Raw genomic sequence first — 17,717 nt, 5'->3', positions numbered from 1 at the left:
GTAACACTGTTGTCTTGGTCAAATAAAATATAAGGGCTAACACTGTCGTTTTTATCAAATGAAACCTAAAGGGTAACACTGTATAGAATAGAATAGAATAGAAACACACACGCACACAGGCGCACACGCACACACGCACACACACACACACACACACACACGCACACGCACACACACACACACACGCACACACACACACACGCACACACTCGACTCAGATGGATCTGATCGTGATTTCCGTTGCGATGGGTTTCCTCCATCAGCGACTTATACGATAAACAAATTATGCAAAACAAAACCCCTATTTCATTTTAAAATAATAGTATGCAAATATGTTGAATAGGCCTCCATATTTGTTATACTTTTAAAATGTTCCTATATAGCCTATTTTATAGCTTATACACTGATATTTTAAAACAGGAATGCGAAATGCATCCTGGGATATTCAACGGTCCCAAGTCCACACCATGGACATATTGGGCTAGCCCCACCAGTAAGCCAAATAATCTCTGTCCACTTCAACAGAGAAACACTCTGAGCATGCGCATTTCAATGTTACAAATCCAATACACATTGCATTGGGCTGGTGGTGGGGCTAGAGCCCCTCTTGCCCCTCCAGACGAACTCAGCCGGAAGAGGCAAGCCAGGGTCGACTAAAAATTAAATAAAAGCGCCAAACTTATTATTTTATAGTACTTTCTGGGGAGATTATTTGTAAAAAATATATATATACCCTCTCATCATTCAACATATTTTTAGGCTTCAGTGAACTGTGCTATTGCTTTTATACAACTACTTGTATACATTGTAACCAGGGCTGTAGTGGTCAAATTAGAGGTGGGTAAACTATGAATTTTTTGATCAGACCGACCTCGACACAACGCAACGCAACGCAAAGTGTTGCGACTCTGTAAGGCTAGCCTGGCTATATTCCATTATGTTATCAATTAAAGTCATATTAAATCAATCAATGACAGTCAATGAATGTGTTTGTAGTTTATTCAAGTTATTCAAATTTCAACAGTAAAGAAAAGTATGTGTAGATTAAGAACTATCTATCTATGGCATGTGTGTATGTGTGTGTATTAGTATGCATGCTTTTCACAGTAGTACCCAGAGGGCCTCCTTGTCCTCCATGTCAGGTCCTGCCTTGCAGGGGAGTGTTCTGGAGTTCATGGCTCCCCTGTGCTTCACCAGCCAGGACTTCACATACGTGTTGGATTGAACTTTGTGGTGGCTGAGTGGTGGGCCATTCAGTTGAATAAACATCAAGGACGACACTGTGACCAAGTGCAGACTGCATCTCAGGGGGCACACTATGATGTTCATTAAGCTGAACCCCCTCTCACACTCAGCAGTGCTAACTGGAATGAGATAGTCGATATTCAGGAGTGGTGCAAGGTTTTCTGGAATGTTATCCTTAAAATCCCTATAGCCTTCAAGAATTTTTCTGTCTGAACCTTTGGGCAAGTTGTTTCAACTTGGATTCCCCATACTGCTCCTCTAGGGAACAGGCCAGTTTGCTGGGAAAATAACTTTAAAGAAAATAAATAATAAAATAAAAATATTTATAATATATAAAATACAAATATTTATAAATATTTTTATTTTTATTGGTTTAACCGCCCACCGCCCGAATTTAATTAAAATATATATTTTTGTCGCGTCATCCGCCCGATCCACGGTTCAGCCGCGGAGTCCACGGCTGCAACCGCCAACCTCGCATCTCCAAATTGAGGCTTTAACATAGCGACCAAGCTATAGCGAAGTTGATACGCCGAAACCGGAGTTTAATATGGATAGTAAAAACTCTGACTGACTTTCACTCATTTTGACGTGGGCAGTACACGGATAGCATGACTACGCATTGGCCAATCTGAATGCTCGTAGTCACTTAATAGTTCGTCAAGTAAAATTGATTTATAAATCACAGAAACAACTCATGTGAATTGATCATCTTCAGTCTTACTTTGTACTTGAGGCCTTTTTCGGGCATCTGTTGGAGTGGGAGCACTCGAAGGTCTCTTCAAAAATCGCCTGATATCCATGGCTAATTAATGACAGGTAGGCAGGCATGATAATCCACAACGCGCAGGGCCATGTGTTTACATACTTCCTGTTTACATATTTTCCTGGATCCTGCTTGGTGTCGCTGCCGCAGCCGCAAGGCACTGATTGGAGGGTCACAGACCATAATAGCATAGGCCTACAGCGCAGATGAAAATGATTCAGATTACAGCGTTTATTTGTTCAACAGTATGAAACCTTGTCTTAGGTGTTTTAAAATGATGCTGAATTTATTTCCGATTATTCCAACGGCAGAATACAAGGCACAGGGAACTTTGAGGTGCGTAAACGCTATTTAGAGGTGCGTAAACGCTATTTCCTAAATTCCAGAGGTGCGTAAACGGCGTTTACGTGCGTTTACCCTCCACTACAGCCCTGATTGTAACCGTTTCTACTTCCTGTGATACGCAAACTTTCACAAAATGATTGGTGACTGTTGTATAATGAGCGTATACACAACTGCTATGACGCCCGATCATTTTGTGAAAGTTTGCATATCACTCCGCGCCTGGAAGTAGAAACAGTTACAAAGTAAAATATATGTTGGATGATGGAGAGCGTGTAAATGTTGTTACTCCGGGAGTGAGCAAGGCGATGGAGAGACTAACGAAAGCTTAGGCACACGGCGAGTGAACTGCTCCATAGGATAAATTGCCGGCGAACCGCTCTATCGGAGCCTTCTCTTGGAGGGACGCTAAAGTGTGTTGCATAGCGACCGTCGATGCATAGCGGCAGCCAGGAGGGACTACTTTTTTGTATTCTTTAACAAAACGGCTACTTTGACTTTCTTTGTTTCTTTTTAAATGTAGTGTGTCTATGACTTTCGTTTCGCCATAACAGTAACCGTTGTATAAAAGCAATAGATCACTTCAGTCAGTGGCATGTGCTCATTATACCACTGTGAAGGGGGTCGCCGGCCCTCCGCTGCGCGTCGGGCAACGCCCCTTAACAGTGGTATAATGAGCACATACCACAGCCTGGCGTGATCTATTGCTTAAATATATAGATCTATATATAGCCATAGTTTAACCATAGACCTAAATATGAAACCAAGATACTGTTAAGATATATGAATATATTTCTTTATATGACATAGAAAATGTGTGTGTGTATTACTGTGGCCTTTTGAACTTCTATCTTGGTACACTACTCCTCGTCAGTAATGGTCCTATTTTATTGGGGTTGGTGTGTGTTGGAGAACATGGGCTTGATGTTTAATTTAATGGTTTAGACTGGTGTGATACATTTCAAATCTCAATTGTTCATATGAATGTTCTTGTTATTAGTTGATGTGCCGCTGATGCACTCGAGTAAGTTGTGCAGTGGTCATGAAAAAAAATATTTATACCGTTTGGCCCATTTGATATCTTTTGTGTTTTGAAATTGGTTTTGATTGTTTTGTTGGATCCTTGCGTAACTCCCCTCTGGTTTTTGTTGTAGCCATGAAGATCTAAGTTTGAGTTGAGTTATGTAAGGTTTTTCTTTTTGTAACATGTGCCTGTCACAGTAATTTGCCTTTAAGTGCTTTTGGGAAATTCTTATGTACTTTGTAATGTTTTTGTAAAGCTGTTTAGACATTTGGCTGAGAATGATTTTTTTTTATTGAATTAGATTTGGTTCTTCTTACAAGTATACTGAACCTTTATTTTAGTGTATTTTTAAACCCATTCTTGACTACACTTTACATAGCCTAATGGCAGACAATGGTCTGTAATACACTGCATAGTTCAACTGTATTTTGTACCTGGTCAAAATGTGTAATAAATTGGTGTAAACCACAAGATTGCGTATGTTAAATAGTATTTTTTTAATCAAATATCAACACCACAAAACCGCCATTTCGAACAAACAGCAAGTGTACAAACTTATTTTTCTCACCACAAGTATTGCTAGAACTGGTAATTATCTTCACAAATTATTAATTCAAATGTAACTATTGAGCTTTAGACATCTTTTGCATATTTACATAACAAATAAAATCCTAGTTTCCATGGCAATTCCATCCATTACCAAGTGATATTCTTCCCTTGGATCATACGTGATCGTGTATTTCAGGACATCCAGCTGCGGCCGGCAGTGCTCCAGTGGAGGGGAGGGGGGTCCACTCGCTGCAGTGGAGGGGGGGAGGGTCCACTCGCTGCAGTGGAGGGGAGGAGGGGGGTCCACTCGCTGCAGTGGAGGGGAGGAGGGGGGTCCACTCGCTGCAGTGGAGGGACCAGGAGGGGGGTCCACTTGCTGCAGTGGAGGGGAGGAGGGGGGTCCACTCGCTGCAGTGGAGGGACCAGGAGGGGGGTGCACTCGCTGCAGTGGAGGGGAGGAGGGGGGTCCACTCGCTGCAGTGGAGGGGAGGAGGGGGGTCCACTCGCTGCAGTGGAGGGGAGGAGGGGGGTCCACTCGCTGCAGTGGAGGGGAGGAGGGGGGTGCACTCGCTGCAGGGGAGGGACCAGGAGGAGGGTGCACTCGCTGCAGGGGAGGGACCAGGAGGAGGGTGCACTCGCTGCAGGGGAGGGACCAGGAGGAGGGTGCACTTGCTGGGCCAGACTAATTCAACAAGGAAACAATATAAACTTGGTCCACATACATCAGTCAGAAGTAAGTGCACATTGTACCGCAGGGCTGGGAGTTCTGCTGAGTTCTGCTCGTTTCCTATCAGTGATACCTTCTCAGTAAAGCCCCCCTTGCATTCAACCCCCCCCCCCCACTTAAATTGGCTGAATGTCCAGTATTGTTCCTCTGACAGCGGTCCATGGGGAGCCTGCCGTCTATAAACATGTTCTGATGGATCGCTGCGTCTCACAGGGAGCAGCCTGCCATGTATTTTCCTGTCAAAAGTGGAGAGAAAAGAAATGAATGAGTCCAAAAATGCAGACTTAGTATACTAATAACCTGCTTTCTCATAACAACACATTTGCAGTCAGTGTAAATGGCGGTTCAGTACACGTGATGCATACAATAACCCGATGGGGCAGATCGCTGAGGCCGGCGGCCACGCCCACCTGTTGCAAACCTCTTCTTGACCAGAGACATGCGGTAGCGGCTCCCCACCAGCTCCACGTCCATCCCCGAGAGAGAGGCGCCGGAGCCCACGAACTGCACCGCCAGGTGGGGGGGCGGCCTGCGGGGGACCTCCAGGCACTGCCAGCTGGCACACAGGGTCCCCGAGCCTGCACACGCACACGCACAGATAACGAAATGTAATGCAGAGCCTTCCAGCAAGACGACAAGAGAACTGGTTTACCTACGAGACATTTCATTTTCCCTCATTGGATCAGTAACTGCAGACGTCTTCCGAAGTACTTTGGATATTTAATTAGTTGTGCATCACAGCCCTGAAGGCCAGGGCTCTGTACACCCAGCGCTCTGTACACCCAGTGGTAAACAACTTTGCCACCACAGACGGCGATAATAAAATATTGTTAGCCTCAAAAACATGTCTGAATCCGTCGCACCGCAGTGCTGATGTTGCTAATGCTAATGCTAATGCTCTGGTCATGGGCAGAAGGACGCTCTGGTCGTTGTTTTAGAGCTTCTGTTATTCACAACCAATCCACTGTCCGAACGAGCAAAAGGCAATAATACATTCAATGGATACATTTACAACAATTGGTGGAGATTATGAGCCAAAGTCATTTGAAGTGAAACCACGCCAAACCACAGACTTCAGATCCCATGACGCCAGTGAGCGAGAGGAAGACGGCGGCTCTAGGAGTTGGCTCTGACCTTTGCTGTGGTTGGTGGGGGAGAGGTTGGATAACTTCCATAGCAGACGTCTCTCCTCAGCGTTCCTGCAGAGGTCAACAAACCGGAGACGGTGAGGAGAGGGAGCGCCTCCCTGATATCCCAGAGGTGCTGCTCTGCCTAACCCCTTCATCCCCCCCCAGTCTTCTCTTTATCCCACCACCCTTTAAAAGGCGTGAAAGAACATACTTAGAACTACATACAATGCCACACATATCTCTTCATGTACCAGTAGGTGTTGTGTGTCTGTAACTACCAGTTTGGTGGCACTACAGTCTAAAGGACTGGTTGTGGTCCCATGCCCACGCAACACGAGAGGGTTACGGACCCCTACAGAGAGGGTTACGGACCCCTACAGAGAGGGTTACGGACCCCTACAGAGAGGGTTACGGACCCCTACGCCCTTGCGTCCACCGCAAGGGTCTGATGTGCACCTCCCAAAAACGTTCACCTTCCGTTGAGGCGACGCAGCCTCAAGGGCCGTGATTGGTCCGCTGAAGCCCGACGCAGAACCATAAAGGTTCACGGCTGCGTGGAAGCGTCTGCGTGGTCGACGCATTGCGTGAACGTGGAACCATAATCAGCCCTTCACTGCACCACAGTGTGAGGTAATAATAATAATGGATTGGATTTATATAGCGCTTTTCTAGACACTCAAAGAGTGTGAGGCTGTGCTCTCAGGGCGGCACTGGAACCAGGGCACTGGAACCAGGGCGCTGGAACCAGGGCACTGGAACCAGGGCACTGGAACCAGGGCACTGGAACCAGGGCACTGGAACCAGGGCACTGGAACCAGGGCGGCACTGGAACCAGGGCACTGGAACCAGGGCACTGGAACCAGGGCACTGGAACCAGGGCGGCACTGGAACCAGGGCACTGGAACCAGGGCACTGGAACCAGGGCACTGGAACCAGGGCGGCGCTGGAACCAGGGCGGCACTGGAACCAGGGCACTGGAACCAGGGCACTGGAACCAGGGCACTGGAACCAGGGCGGCACTGGAACCAGGGCACTGGAACCAGGGCACTGGAACCAGGGCGGCGCTGGAACCAGGGCACTGGAACCAGGGCACTGGAACCAGGGCACTGGAACCAGGGCGGCACTGGAACCAGGGCACTGGAACCAGGGCACTGGAACCAGGGCACTGGAACCAGGGCGGCGCTGGAACCAGGGCACTGGAACCAGGGCACTGGAACCAGGGCGGCACTGGAACCAGGGCACTGGAACCAGGGCGGCGCTGGAACCAGGGCACTGGAACCAGGGCGGCACTGGAACCAGGGCACTGGAACCAGGGCGGCGCTGGAACCAGGGCGGCGCTGGAACCAGGGCGGCGCTGGAACCAGGGCGGTGCTGGAACCAGGGCGGTGCTGGAACCAGGGCGGCGCTGGAACCAGGGCACTGGAACCAGGGCGGCGCTGGAACCAGGGCGGCACTGGAACCAGGGCGGCGCTGGAACCAGGGCGGCACTGGAATCAGGGCGGCGCTGGAACCAGGGCGGCACTGGAATCAGGGCGGCGCTGGAACCAGGGCGGCGCTGGAACCAGGGCGGCGCTGGAACCAGGGCGGCACTGGAATCAGGGCGGCGCTGGAATCAGGGCGGCACTGGAACCAGGGCGGCGCTGGAACCAGGGCGGCGCTGGAACCAGGGCGGCACTGGAATCAGGGCGGCGCTGGAATCAGGGCGGCGCTGGAACCACGGCGGCGCTCCCGGGGCGGCGCTCCCGGGGCGGCGCTCCCGGGGCGGCGCTCCCAGGGGCGGCGCTCCCAGGGCGGCGCTCCTTACCAGGTGGCGGGCGGCTGGCACTGCAGGTCCGTGTCCCCGGGCTCCAGCCCCAGCAGCACCTGCACGGCGTTGAGCTGGGTGGAGGGCGCGGTGGCCGGGCAGCAGTGGTAGTCCAGGGACACGCGCGTCACCGTCCCGCTGCGCTGGCACTCGGCCGACAGCAGGAGGGGGGCGCGCCCCGGGTCCTGGGACGACACCTGGGACCAGAGGGAGCACACGGTACAAGAGGTGGGACCAGAGGGAGCACACGGTACAAGAGGTGGGACCAGAGGGAGCACACGGTACAAGAGGTGGGACCAGAGGGAGCACACGGTACAAGAGGTGGGACCAGAGGGAGCACACGGTACAACAGGTGGGACCAGAGGGAGCACACGGTACAAGAGGTGGGACCAGAGGGAGCACACGGTACAAGAGGTTGGACCAGAGGGAGCACACGGTACAAGAGGTTGGACCAGAGGGAGCACACGGTACAACGAGATGCTGTCAGATGGGACCCTCTGATTCTATAGGAGCCGACTCTATGGGATGTAGAACCACTTCAGATGGCATCAGATGGTCACCTGTAGAAACCCCTCATAGAATTAGTGATAGTTATTAGGGATGCACCGAATTAGGCCACCGAAAAAGTTTGGCCGAAAATGGCCCAAAAAATTATTTTCGGCTTTGGCCGGAGGAGTAAAAAGGTCGAAGAAAAATACAACAGACATTTAAAAAAAAAAAAAAAAAAAAATCTTTTACTCATTTATTTAAAAGGTACATTGTTCTTCAATTCTTGCTATAAGGTCTGCTGGAATGTTAGAAAACGTTCATTATTAAATAAATATTTTGTATCGAATTTGTCATTGATTTTTTTTATTGAAAAGCAAGACAAAAAAGTTTATAAAGGACATTTAATTGTTTGATTTATGAAATGGTGAAAAATTAAAGCAAAATGAATGAAAAAATGGAAAAGCCACATTCGGTATTCGGTTTCGGCTTTTGGACAAGAATTTTCATTTCGGTGCAACCGTAATAGTTCTAGATGGTAAAGGGTAGTTTTAGTTCTAGATGGTATAGGGTAGTGATAGTTCTAGATGGTATAGGGTAGTTCTAGATGGTATAGGGTAGTTATAGTTCTAGATGGTATAGGGTAGTGATAGTTCTAGATGGTATAGGGTAGTTCTAGATGGTATAGGGTAGTGATAGTTCTAGATGGTAAAGGGTAGTTTTAGTTCTAGATGGTATAGGGTAGTGATAGTTCTAGATGGTATAGGGTAGTTCTAGATGGTATAGGGTAGTGATAGTTATAGATGGTATAGGGTAGTTCTAGATGGTATAGGGTAGTGATAGTTATAGATGGTATAGGGTAGTGATAGTTCTAGATGGTAAAGGGTAGTGATAGTTCTAGATGGTATAGGGTAGTGATAGTTCTAGATGGTATAGGGTAGTGATAGTTCTAGATGGTAAAGGGTAGTTTTAGTTCTAGATGGTATAGGGTAGTGATAGTTCTAGATGGTAAAGGGTAGTTTTAGTTCTAGATGGTATAGGGTAGTGATAGTTCTAGATGGTATAGGGTAGTGATAGTTCTAGATGGTATAGGGTAGTGATAGTTCTAGATGGTATAGGGTAGTGATAGTTCTAGATGGTATAGGGTAGTGATAGTTCTAGATGGTATAGGGTAGTTCTAGATGGTGTAGGGTAGATCAGGTGCTCCTCTGACCTGGTACTTGTTAGTTATAGATGGTATAGGGCAGTGATAGTTCTAGATGGTATAGGGTAGTTCTAGATGGTGTAGGGTAGATCAGGTGCTCCTCTGACCTGGTACTTGTTAGTTCTAGATGGTATAGGGTAGTGATAGTTATAGATGGTATAGGGTAGTGATAGTTCTAGATGGTATAGGGTAGTTCTAGATGGTATAGGGTAGTGATAGTTCTAGATGGTATAGGGTAGTTCTAGATGGTATAGGGTAGTGATAGTTCTAGATGGTGTAGGGTAGTGATAGTTCTAGATGGTATAGGGTAGTGATAGTTCTAGATGGTATAGGGTAGTTCTAGATGGTGTAGGGTAGATCAGGTGCTCCTCTGACCTGATACTTGAGCAGGCCCACGTTGTAGTACGACGCCCCGGGGTTCAGCTCCGCCTCGCGCTTCAGGTGCTGCTCCAGAGCCCACATGTTGAACCACATGTCCCTGGAGTCAGGGTCGCTCTGGGAGGGGTCACTGACACACACACACACACACACACACACACACACACACACACACACACACACACACACACACACACTAACAAAGTGCTGTAGGCTCTAGTCAGGACCTCTGAAGAGAGATCAACTGAAACACAGCCTGCCGCCCGCCCGCCCTCCCTCCCGTCAGGGAGGAGAGCCCTGATTGGTCTAAAAGGGTCACCGATGTACCTGTAGAGCAGCTTCTGATTGGGTAGAAAGTGGTCCACCCTGGAGATGTTGACCAATCGGAAGCTGAGTACAGGAGTGTTGGGATTGGCTGTGAAGATGCGCGTGAATCCGGCGGGGAAGGACATGGTGAGGTCGCCGGTGATCTTCACCAGACAGCTGAGCGGAGAACCAGTGGAACACAGTCAGTGATCACTGGTATTACTGGGAACTCATTCAGGCTGATCAGATCCACTGTAGGACCACTCCCAGCTGGTGATATCTACATAGTGGAGGTCATCGTGCTCGTCTCAAAACAGAACAGATCAGATCATTGATCAGGGCCGGGCCATCAGATCATTGATCAGGGCCGGGCCATCATATCATTGATCAGGGCCGGGCCATCATATCATTGATCAGGGCCGGGCCATCAGATCATTGATCAGGGGCGGGCCATCAGATCATTGATCAGGGCCGGGCCATCAGATCATTGATCAGGGCCGGGCCATCATTGTCCGCCCATTTAAGACTGTCCTACGCTCCGCCCCTTTAAGACTGTCCTACACTCCGCCCCTTTAAGACTGCCCTACACTTCGCCCCTTTAAGACTGCCCTAGACTCCGCCCCTTTAAGACTGCCCTAGACTCCGCCCCTTTAAGACTGCCCTACACTCCGCCCCTTTAAGACTGTCCTACGCTCCGCCCCTTTAAGACTGCCCTACACTCCGCCTCTTTATGACTGTCCTACACTCCGCCCCTTTAAGACTGCCCTACGCGCCGTCCCTTTAAGACCGCCCTACACTCCGCCCCTTTAAGACCGCCCTACACTCCGCCCCTTTAAGACCGCCCTACACTCCGCCCCTTTAAGACCGCCCTACGCTCCGCCCCTTTAAGACTGCCCTACGCTCCACCCCTTTAAGACTGCCCTACGCTCCGCCCCTTTAAGACTGCCCTACGCTCCGCCCCTTTAAGACTGCCCTACGCTCCGCCCCTTTAAGACTGCCCTACGCTCCGCCCCTTTAAGACTGCCCTACGCTCCGCCCCTTTAAGACTGTCCTACGCTCCGCCCCTTTAAGACTGCCCTACGCTCCGCCCCTTTAAGACTGCCCTACGCTCCGCCCCTTTAAGACCGTCCTACACTCCGCCCCTTTAAGACCGCCCTACACTCCGCCCCTTTAAGACGGCTTCAGTGTTCTTCACAGTGGAGGTTGACGTACCGGTTGTGCTGCCCGCCCTTAAAGTAGGCGTTGATGTACTCGGTGATGGCGGCGGCCACGGGCCAGGCGTCCTGGGGGCTCAGCGAGATGGGGCTGGGGCCTCGTGACAGGTGCACTAGGGGAAGGACGGCGGGAGCAGGTCGTTACACAGGACTGATACATTATGACGTCAATACATAAATATAACACTGGGGGGGGGCGGGGGACTCACAGTGTCGGGGGAGGGGGGGGGGGGGGACGGACGACTCACAGTGTCGGGGGGGGGGGGACTCACAGTGTCTGGGGGGGGGGGGGGACTCACAGTGTCGGGGGGGGGGGGGGGGGGGGACTCACAGTGTCTGGGGGGGTGCTCCTGGTGCAGATAGGGCAGCGGCGAGACGTCTCGATTCTTGGACCCCCACTCCTCCCTGGCCTGGGACCCCCACTCCTCCCTGGCCTGGGACCCCCACTCACTGGGGCTGGAGGAGGAGGAGGAGGGGGGGCTGGGGTCCGGCAGGGGCGACGAGCACAGCGACCGGGACTGAGACGCACAACAACAACACAAAGAATACATCAACAAGCTCCAGAACACGCACACACTGTAGTGAGCCAGAGGGAGGAGCCAGAGGGAGGAGCCAGAGGGAGGAGCCAGAGGGCGGAGCCAGAGGGCGGAGCCTTGGCTTTGGACCAGTGTAATGTTGGTAACATCAGATGAGGTCCTATGTTTATACATTCTTTGTATGATGAACATGTGTATAAAACTGATCTCCCATTCCGTTATTAAAAGGCACTGTAGGTACGATTTAAGAACCTTAGTTTGCTCCCGGCTTCTGACCAATCAGGGCTTTCCTCCCTAGTCGACTCTGGGTATCCATCATGCCAGCGCAGGAAATGTAAATCTTTCCACTGGCGTCGAGGCAGTGAGCTCGTGCCTCCTGGTCAAGCTCTCTCTAATCGACAACTGTAGAATCTTACCTACAGCAGCTTTAAGAGCAAATATCACCTTCAGGCTCCGTAATGGCCGCCCTGGCTGCGTAATGGCCACCCTGTCTGCGTAATGGCCGCCCTGGCTGCGTAATGGCCGCCCTGGCTGCGTAATGGCCGCCCTGGCTCCGTAATGGCCGCCCTGGCTCCGTAATGGCCGTCCTGGCTCCGTAATGGCCGCCCTGGCTCCGTAATGGCCGCCCTGGCTCCGTAATGGCCGCCCTGGCTCCGTAATGGCCGCTCTGGCTCCGTAATGGCCGCCCTGGCTCCGTAATGGCCGCCCTGGCTCCTTAATGGCAGCCCTGGCTCCGTAATGGCCGTCCTGGCTCCGTAATGGCCGCCCTGGCTCCGTAATGGCCGCCCTGGCTCCGTAATGGCCGCCCTAGCTCCGTAATGGTCCTTACCCTTTCAGAGCCGGGGGCCCGGCCCGACAGCCTCTTGGAGCGGGAGGGCTGGGGGGGGGCGGCGGCCAGCAGCTCAGCGCTGTCCTGTCTGAGGACCGACGGGGCACCTGTGTGCACAACAGCACACACATATTAACACAACGCACACATATGAACACAACACACACATACGAACACAACACACATGCTAACACAACGCACATGTTAACACAACACACATGTTAACACAACGCACACATATGAACACAACACACATGTTAACACTTGGAAGCATGAGGAGCATGTGAAGGCTGGTAACCAGCCCTCAAGCACTTCACACCAGCAGCTCTACTGCTGGTTGCCGTTGGAGACCAGATGAAGGTGTTGTGAGTGTGACCCCACCCTGCTGGGGGGCCCTGGCCGCGGCCGGCGGCCCGCTGAGCTCCAGGCAGTCCTGGTCCTTGTCTGTGGAGAAGCACAGGTCCTCCTGCGGCCCCGAGTGGCGCGTGAGGGGCGGGGCGTTGCGCCGCGGCTCCCCGTCGGAGGAGCGCTGCTTCCTCCTCTCCGCCCCCCGTCCTCTTCCTCCCTCTCCTCTTCCTCCCTCCTCCTGCGGGGGCGGGGTCGGCGGGGGGCCGTCGCTGAAGGGGTTGTGGACCGAGTTCCAGCTGAGCAGCTCCTTCCGCGGCGGCGCTACCGACAGGCACCCGGCGCTAACGCTAGCGGCTAGCCGGCCGCTGGGGGGCGGGGCCGGGGGCGGGGCCGGGGAGGTCAGAGAGGACTGGTGCGTCGGGCTGCCGATCATCGTGATGGCGAACGGGTCGTCGGAGGTCGTCGGGGGCGGCATGCTCCGGTCCCGCCTCCTCTCTCGCCCTCTGTGATTGGAGGAGGTCCTGGAGGAGGAGGAGGGGAGGGGCAGAGTCTTGTTGGCGCCGAGGGAGACGGAGAAGGGGTCCCCGCGCCCCTCCCTCGGACCCCGCCCCTCCCGGGGCGGGGCGGGCCAGGCGCTGGGCGAGGGCGCCGTCTCCGCGGCAACCGTCTTCTCAAAGGCCGTCAGGAAGGGGTCCCCCGCCGGGACGGCGCCCCACGGCGCGGCCGGCGGCGGCGTGCTCTGGGCGAAGGCGGGGAGGCGGGCGGCGGGGGGGTCCGGGTCCGGCGGGCCCCAGGGGGAGCGGGACGGGGCCGGCCACGCCTCCTGGGGCCCGTCCTGGGGGCCGCGCCCCGGGGAGGGGTCCCGGAAGGCGGACAGGAAGGGGTCAGCGGGCCGGCCCAGGCTCTGCTGGGCGGCCTCCTTGCTGTAGGGGGCGCTGTGGGGCCACGCCACCCAGCCCACGGGCTCCGGGGACGGCCCCAGGGGCTGGTGGGACGGCGAGTCCAGCCCAGAGTCCTCCACGTTCTCTGGGGAGGAGGAGTCCGACGAGAAGGCCCCGTCTGGTGACACAAGGAGAGACCAGATGAGTACCAAACCCCTCATCAAAGGGTTTATCATCATGAGGTTATCTGGCCACACCTTTAGTTCACCCCCCCACACAAAGTAACCAGAGACCAACAGACATCAGAGCAGACGCTGCCTACACTCAGAGGCCCCGAAGGCGCCCTGCTCCCTCAGCGGCTCCCGGCCGGCCAACGACCTGGACCTGAAGGCGGAGTCCAGCGGGGGTCCGAACAGACTGTCAGAGCCCGAGGCAGTGGAGCTCAACCTGAGGAGAGACAAGACCCAGTGAGAGGGAGAGACAAGACCCAGTGAGAGGGAGAGACAAGACCCAGTGAGAGAGGGAGCGACAAGACCCAGTGAGAGAGGGAGAGACAAGACCCAGTGAGAGAGGGAGAGACAAGACCCAGTGAGAGAGGGAGAGACAAGACTCAGTGAGAGAGGGAGAGACAAGACTCAGTGAGAGAGGGAGAGACAAGACTCAGTGAGAGACAAGACTCAGTGAGAGAGGGAGAGACAAGACCCAGTGAGAGGGAGAGACAAGACCCAGTGAGAGGGAGAGACAAGACTCAGTGAGAGGGAGAGACAAGACTCAGTGAGAGGGAGAGACAAGACCCAGTGAGAGAGGGAGAGACAAGACCAAGTGAGAGGGAGAGACAAGACTCAGTGAGAGAGGGAGAGACAAGACCCAGTGAGAGAGGGAGAGACAAGACCCAGTGAGAGAGGGAGAGACAAGACGCAGTGAGAGAGGGAGAGACAAGACGCAGTGAGAGAGGGAGAGACAAGACGCAGTGAGAGAGGGAGAGACAAGACGCAGTGAGAGAGGGAGAGACAAGACGCAGTGAGAGAGGGAGAGACAAGACGCAGTGAGAGAGGGAGAGACAAGACTCAGTGAGAGAGGGAGAGACAAGACTCAGTGAGAGAGGGAGAGACAAGACTCAGTGAGAGAGGGAGGGACAAGACTCAGTGAGAGAGGAAGGACAAGACTCAGTGAGAGAGGAAGGACAAGACTCAGTGAGAGGAGAGAGACAAGACTCAGTGAGAGAGGGAGAGACAAGACTCAGTGAGAGAGGGAGAGACAAGACTCAGTGAGAGGGGGAGAGACAAGACTCAGTGAGAGAGAGAGAGAGACAAGACTCAGTGAGAGAGGGAGAGACAAGACTCAGTGAGAGAGAGAGAGAGACAAGACTCAGTGAGAGAGGGAGAGACAAGACTCAGTGAGAGAGGGAGAGACAAGACTCAGTGAGAGAGGGAGAGACAAGACTCAGTGAGAGAGAGAGAGAGACAAGACTCAGTGAGAGAGGGAGAGACAAGACTCAGTGAGAGAGGGAGAGACAAGACTCAGAGAGAGAGTGACAAGACTCAGAGAGAGAGCGACAAGACTCAGAGAGAGAGCGACAAGACTCAGAGAGAGAGGGAGAGACAATAAACGGAGAGAGAGGGAGAGACAAAACGTGAGAGGAGGAAGAAGTGAGAGGAGGAATAGTACGGCTGAGCTCCATCAGAGGGTTAACGAGGGTCCCGGCTAATAGTCACTCAGCTTCAATGCTGGATGAGACAGAGAGAGAGACAGAGAGAGAGAGAGAGAGAGAGAGCTGTCTCTGTCGGTTTTACACAGGCAAGGCAGTGAAATTGCCGGGCGTGACAAGCCGCAACCGAACCGGCTTGGCAGTGTAAAAAGGCCAGACTGACAGACAGACAGAAACAGAATGGGGGCAAAGAATAAGCCTGACCTGCTGTGATTTGGGCTGGAGGTTGATCTGCGTAAACCCTCCGGCTCTCCATCTACACAAACACACGCACACACGTCATTTGTCTACTAAGAGGGGTGGGGGCACTACCATCACAGAGACACGTTGCTGATCACTAAATGCAGAAGGTGGGAATATGAGTGCGTTTGATTAGGCAAATGTTTGAAGCTATTGCACGGGATCCATTATGATCGCACAAATGCAGCACGCGTTAGAGTGTGTGTGTGTGTGTGTGTGTGTGTGTGTGTGTGTGTGTGTGTGTGTGTGTGTGTGTGTGTGTGTGTGTGTGTGTGTGTGTGTGTGTGTGTGTGTGTGTGTGTGTGTGTGATGGGCAGAGATGAAGCATACTGTGGGCTATGCCATATTTGCAGTAGAAGCCTAATGAGCAGAGCTGTGCTCTCGTAGTACAATCCATGACCTCCTCCCATCGTCCCACCATCTCCTGATCCAGAGAGACCTCCTCCTCTGTCCTACCATCTCCTGATCCATAGAGACCTCCTCCTCTGTCCTACCATCTCCTGATCCATAGGACCTCCTCCTCTGTCCTACCATCTCCTGATCCAGAGAGACCTCCTCCTCTGTCCTACCATCTCCTGATCCATGGAGACCTCCTCCTCTGTCCTACCATCTCCTGATCCATAGGACCTCCTCCTCTGTCCTACCATCTCCTGATCCAGAGAGACCTCCTCCTCTGTCCTACCATCTCCTGATCCAGAGAGACCTCCTCTCTGTCCTACCATCTCCTGATCCATAGAGACCTCCTCCTCTGTCCTACCATCTCCTGATCCATAGGACCTCCTCCTCTGTCCTACCATCTCCTGATCCATGGAGACCTCCTCCTCTGTCGTACCATCTCCTGATCCATAGAGACCTCCTCCTCTGTCCTACCATCTCCTGATCCATAGAGACCTCCTCCTCTGTCCTACCATCTCCTGATCCATAGAGACCTCCTCCTCTGTCCTACCATCTCCTGATCCATAGGACCTCCTCCTCTGTCCTACCATCTCCTGATCCATAGAGACCTCCTCCTCTGTCCTACCATCTCCTGATCCATAGGACCTCCTCCTCTGTCCTACCATCTCCTGATCCATGGAGACCTCCTCCTCTGTCCTACCTTCTCCTGATCCATAGAGACCTCCTCCCATCGTCCCACCATCTCCTGATCCAGAGAGACCTCCTCCTCTGTCCTACCATCTCCTGATCCAGAGAGACCTCCTCTCTGTCCTACCATCTCCTGATCCATAGAGACCTCCTCCTCTGTCCTACCATCTCCTGATCCATAGGACCTCCTCCTCTGTCCTACCATCTCCTGATCCATGGAGACCTCCTCCTCTGTCCTACCATCTCCTGATCCATAGAGACCTCCTCCTCTGTCCTACCATCTCCTGATCCATAGAGACCTCCTCCTCTGTCCTACCATCTCCTGATCCATAGAGACCTCCTCCTCTGTCCTACCATCTCCTGATCCATAGGACCTCCTCCTCTGTCCTACCATCTCCTGATCCATAGAGACCTCCTCCTCTGTCCTACCATCTCCTGATCCATAGGACCTCCTCCTCTGTCCTACCATCTCCTGATCCATGGAGACCTCCTCCTCTGTCCTACCTTCTCCTGATCCATAGAGACCTCCTCCCATCGTCCCACCATCTCCTGATCCAGAGAGACCTCCTCCTCTGTCCTACCATCTCCTGATCCATAGAGACCTCCTCTCTGTCCTACCATCTCCTGATCCATAGAGACCTCCTCCTCTGTCCTACCATCTCCTGATCCATAGAGACCTCCTCCTCTGTCCTACCATCTCCTGATCCATGGAGACCTCCTCCTCTGTCCTACCATCTCCTGATCCAGAGACCTCCTCCTCTGTCCTACCATCTCCTGATCCATGGAGACCTCCTCCTCTGTCCTACCATCTCCTGATCCATAGAGACCTCCTCCTCTGTCCTACCATCTCCTGATCCATAGGACCTCCTCCTCTGTCCTACCATCTCCTGATCCATAGAGACCTCCTCCTCTGTCCT

General features: G+C 52.8%; 1 protein-coding gene across 6 annotated transcripts in view; it reads right to left on the bottom strand.

Moving 5' to 3' along the window:
• Nucleotides 1-4,795: 4,795 nt before the first annotated feature.
• Nucleotides 4,796-17,717, bottom strand: part of fcho1 (FCH and mu domain containing endocytic adaptor 1) — a 42,252-nt gene continuing 29,330 nt past the window's right edge. For 4 of the 6 annotated variants that reach the window (XM_030372771.1, XM_030372773.1, XM_030372772.1 and 1 more), the window contains 12 exons: nucleotides 15,682-15,733; nucleotides 14,092-14,216; nucleotides 12,922-13,947; nucleotides 12,541-12,647; nucleotides 11,507-11,693; nucleotides 11,174-11,288; nucleotides 9,983-10,138; nucleotides 9,653-9,785; nucleotides 7,588-7,784; nucleotides 5,788-5,852; nucleotides 5,064-5,231; nucleotides 4,796-4,889 (listed from right to left, as the gene is read on the bottom strand). In XM_030372771.1, coding sequence (XP_030228631.1) covers nucleotides 4,861-4,889; nucleotides 5,064-5,231; nucleotides 5,788-5,852; nucleotides 7,588-7,784; nucleotides 9,653-9,785; nucleotides 9,983-10,138; nucleotides 11,174-11,288; nucleotides 11,507-11,693; nucleotides 12,541-12,647; nucleotides 12,922-13,947; nucleotides 14,092-14,216; nucleotides 15,682-15,733 — 2,360 coding nt within the window. In that variant the 3' untranslated portion in view covers nucleotides 4,796-4,860. Of the gene's footprint in view, nucleotides 4,890-5,063; nucleotides 5,232-5,787; nucleotides 5,853-7,587; nucleotides 7,785-7,955; nucleotides 8,148-8,503; nucleotides 9,385-9,652; nucleotides 9,786-9,982; nucleotides 10,139-11,173; nucleotides 11,289-11,506; nucleotides 11,694-12,540; nucleotides 12,648-12,921; nucleotides 13,948-14,091; nucleotides 14,217-15,681; nucleotides 15,734-17,717 lie in introns of those variants that run through there. The other 2 variants (XM_030372776.1, XM_030372775.1) reach the window with 2 other exon arrangements.

The sequence above is a fragment of the Gadus morhua genome, chromosome 12 (genome assembly GCF_902167405.1).
Source record: "Gadus morhua chromosome 12, gadMor3.0, whole genome shotgun sequence".
NCBI classification, from domain to species: domain Eukaryota; kingdom Metazoa; phylum Chordata; class Actinopteri; order Gadiformes; family Gadidae; genus Gadus; species Gadus morhua.
The sequence above is the reverse complement of the archived record's forward strand: the minus strand, read 5'-3'. Positions and strand labels throughout refer to the sequence as shown.